At 47.8% G+C, this 3,660-nt stretch overlaps 1 protein-coding gene across 1 annotated transcript; it reads right to left on the reverse strand.

The window, feature by feature from the left end:
- Window positions 1–1,089: 1,089 nt before the first annotated feature.
- Window positions 1,090–3,654, reverse strand: LOC121813383 (alpha-amylase-like; the record flags this gene model as incomplete). Its single annotated transcript, XM_042217110.1, has 5 exons — window positions 2,789–3,654; window positions 2,558–2,704; window positions 2,349–2,353; window positions 1,484–2,188; window positions 1,090–1,212 (listed from the first exon to the last, which is right to left on the reverse strand). Coding segments are annotated over exons 1-5 (1,263 nt in total), but the record flags the coding sequence as incomplete, so codon positions are not given.
- Window positions 3,655–3,660: the final 6 nt, after the last annotated feature.

The raw sequence follows: 3,660 nt of genomic DNA on the forward strand, positions 1-3,660 counted from the left end.
GTAGTTCCTCTCCTGCTTAGTGCTGAAGTCCACTATCAGCTCCTTTGTCTTACTGACGTTTAGAAGGAGGTTGTTCCTCTGGCACCAGTTCTCCAGATTCCTAATCTCCTTCAGGTAGGCCGTCTCGTTGTTATCAGAGATCAGGCCCACCACGACGGTGTCGTCAGCAAACTTGATGATGGTGGTGGAGCTGGTAGTGGCCACACAGTCATATGTGTACAGAGAGTACAGCAGGGGGCTCCAGTGCTGAGAGTGGTGGAGGCTGAGACATGTCCGCCCATCCTTACTGCCTGTGGTCTGCCAGTTAGGAAGTTGGAGATCCACTGACACATAGATGAGCTGAGTCCCAGATGCTCCAGCTTGGTGGTGAGTGTGGAGGGAATTATGGTGTTAAATGCAGAGCTGTAGTCTATGAAGAGCATTTTAACATAATTCCCCCTTCTAGTGTCCAAGTGAGTGAGTGATGTGTGGAGGAGATGAGAGATGGCATCGTCTGTGGAACGATTTGGAGTGGGTCCAGTGTGTCTGGTAGTGAAGAAATGATGAAGTCTCTGACCAGGCGTTCAAAACACTTCATCACTACTGAGGTGAGGGCTACAGGGCGATAGTCATTGAGAGAAGCAGGGTGGGGTTTCTTCGGGACAGGAACAATGATGGACTCTTTGAAGCATGTGGGGATCACCGACTGAGATAAAGAGATGTTGAATATCTCAGTGAACACAGGAGCTAGCTGGTATGCGCAGTCTCTGAGGATACGACCTGGGATGCCGTCTGGTCCTGCTGCTTTCCTGGTGTTCACTCTTTTGAAGGCTCTCCTTACTTCATGCTCGGAGATGACGAGCACGTTTCCGGTGCTGGCAGTATCTTCCTGTCTGCAGCACTAGCATTGTTGGAGTCCTTAGCTGCAGCCTCGAAGCGAGCATAGAAAGTGTTCAGCTCATCTGCCAGAGTCACGGCCGCGTTCGTCATACCGGTTGTTGGTGCTTTATAGTCCGTTATTGTCCTTAGTCCCCGCCACAGGCTCCTAGAGTCACTCTGTTGGAGTTGTGACTCTAGTTTCCTCCCGTAGCGCTGCTTCGCCTCTTTCACCGCCCTCCGCACGTTATATGACGCGGCTTTGTACGGGTCCATGTCCCCCGTCGTGAGTCCCGTGTTGTAGGCAGCGGTGCGGGATCTCAGAGCGTCGCGGATGGTTTTATCCACCCACGGCTTCTGGTTGGGAAACGTTGTGATAGTCTTTGTCTCCACGGTATCATCCGCTTCCCTTTGTTCTCCCTCGAGATCTCACTCGGCCAGCTCGGATCCGGAGTTAAAAACTTCGAATTGTGAGTACATTGTATACCAATAGAAACAAGAGTGTCACTGTCATACCTAATGTACCCAATGGTGATGATTTTGCCGATTTAGAAACGCTGAAAACTAACTTAAAAAACAAAGACAAAGAAAAAGTGGTCGGAGCAGTCGTGACGGCAGCCGACCTCACCGGCGCCATCTTAATCACCTTGGGGGAACGGTTTGGCCTATCCAAGTACACTGTTGTAGAAGCAGTGGGAGGAGCGGTGGGAGCAGCGGTGGGAGAAGCAGTGGGAGGAGCAGTGGAGGATGGTGGGAGCAGCAGTGAGAGAAGTGGTGGGAGAAGCAGTGGGAGGAGCAGTGGGAGCAGCAGTGGGAGGAGCAGTGGGAGCAGCAGTGGAAGCAGTGGGAGGAGCGCTGGAAGGAGTGGTGGGAGCAGCGGTGGGAGCAGCAGTGGGAGAAGCAGTGGGAGGAGCAGTGGGTGAAGCGGTGGAGCAGCAGTGGGAGGAGCAGTGGGAGTGGGAAGGAGCAGTGGTGGAGCGCTGGAAGGAGAGGTGGGAGCAGCAGTGGGAGGAGCAGTGGGAGAGCGGTGGGAGAGCAGTGGGAGGAGCAGTGGGAGAAGCAGTCGGAGTAGTGGTGGTTTGTAATGAACTGTCTGGGGAGGGAAGGTAACAAAGCCTGGTGGTGTCCCTGTAACTGTGTCGCTGATCCATTTCTGGTACTGGGAGACAGGAGTGTAGGTTGAAGGAATTTCAGAGCATCCAGGCACAATGAGAAGTCCACTCTGGAGCCAGACGGATCCACTCTGAGTCATCAGTGGTGTCCCAAGACTAAGCTGTGGAAAGACAGTGATGAAAGTTATCAGGACAGATGTGTAACTGTTAGAGGTCGACCTTTGTCACCCACTAAAGTTTGAACTTTGTTGGTAGTTTTGTTACAAACTGCTGAAATAAATTAAGTAATAAATAAATTGATCGTCCCAGTATAACACAGTCAGTAACACTTCATGGATATCAGTCTGTCCACTTAGGAAACATGAACCACTGTGAATCCACTTCAGCTGCTTTGGTGCAATGAAAGTGACGATTCCACAGACAGAAAGTTTCAGACAGCTCGTTTAAAGGAATCAGTTTCATCAAATAAATTAGAGGCTTTAGAAAAAACAACCTTTGATAAACATGAATATTAATATTTATGGTCAATTACAGAAAAACAAGTAAACCAAAGTGTGACTAAAGGTGAGATTATCTCAGTGACTGTCAACAACAGATTACACAATAAATAAAACTTGTGCTCACCAAATATGACTCTCTAGTACAGATGATGCTGTCTGTGAGCCCTGGATATCTGGCTTTGCACACATTGTTTCCCACTATTGGTACGTTTGCCTCCTGCAGGTTATTGCTGATTTCTAGTTGGAGAGTATTTAGACATCAGGCTTTTCTAAAGACTCCAACACAATGCTGTAAAATACAATAAATATTTTATGATTTACCATCAAAGCCGATGGCCCAGCTGCTGGTCTCACTGTTGAAAGTGCTGTTTTGTGAGGCTAAGCAGATCGGCCGAATGTAGTCTGTGAAATTCACAGGAGCCGACAGCTTCAGAAGACAAATGTCGTTCTCACAAGTCGACGAGTTGAATCCAGGATGGCAGGTGATGTTTACCACAGTGCGATTCACTTCATTTGGGTTTGGACCTGAGCGCCTGTTGCGGCCCAGATAGACCACCATGCTAATGGAGGCCGACGGGTAAAATCTGTTTTCCAAAGGTTGCATGAAAGTATCAGACAGTTCAGTGCAGGTTAAACTGGTTAGTTTACAACACTGTGGTGAAGGTTACAGAGGTGCTCTATGTTGGACTGGTGCAGAGCGTGGTCAGAGTGCATCAAGGTTAGCAGACATCAAAGCTTTACAGGGTGTGTATCAGCCACAGAGCTCAAGTAACATCTGTTTACATGTTGTTGAACTGAGCAGTGACTGTGACGTGAGGTCAGCTGCACACAAACAAAACAAACGACTTTTTCTCACTGAGTCTTTTTCCCACTTTGCATTGCTGCACCTGATCTTAGTTTCAGTGTTCATTAATGACCTCACAGAGGTAGTTGTATTTAATAGCAGCAGGTTTTGCCATTTAAAGTTTTCATGCTAAGCTAACCATCTTATGACATCAATGGACAGAATGAGGTCAATATTTTCATTTGACAGCACAACTATGACAAATGAACTCTTCTAAAACACCATGAAATCTATGGAAGTACTTTATAGTCTTGGATGAGATGAAATCAATGTGGCATCTGGTTTGATTGTTGTGGAGACAACTCTGTACTTTGCAGTTCAGCTTGTTGTTTCTAAATGGCCTGTATTT

The sequence above is a fragment of the Haplochromis burtoni genome, unplaced genomic scaffold (assembly GCF_018398535.1).
Source record: "Haplochromis burtoni strain Fernald_Lab_line unplaced genomic scaffold, NCSU_Asbu1 Contig_1603, whole genome shotgun sequence".
NCBI lineage: Eukaryota > Metazoa > Chordata > Actinopteri > Cichliformes > Cichlidae > Haplochromis > Haplochromis burtoni.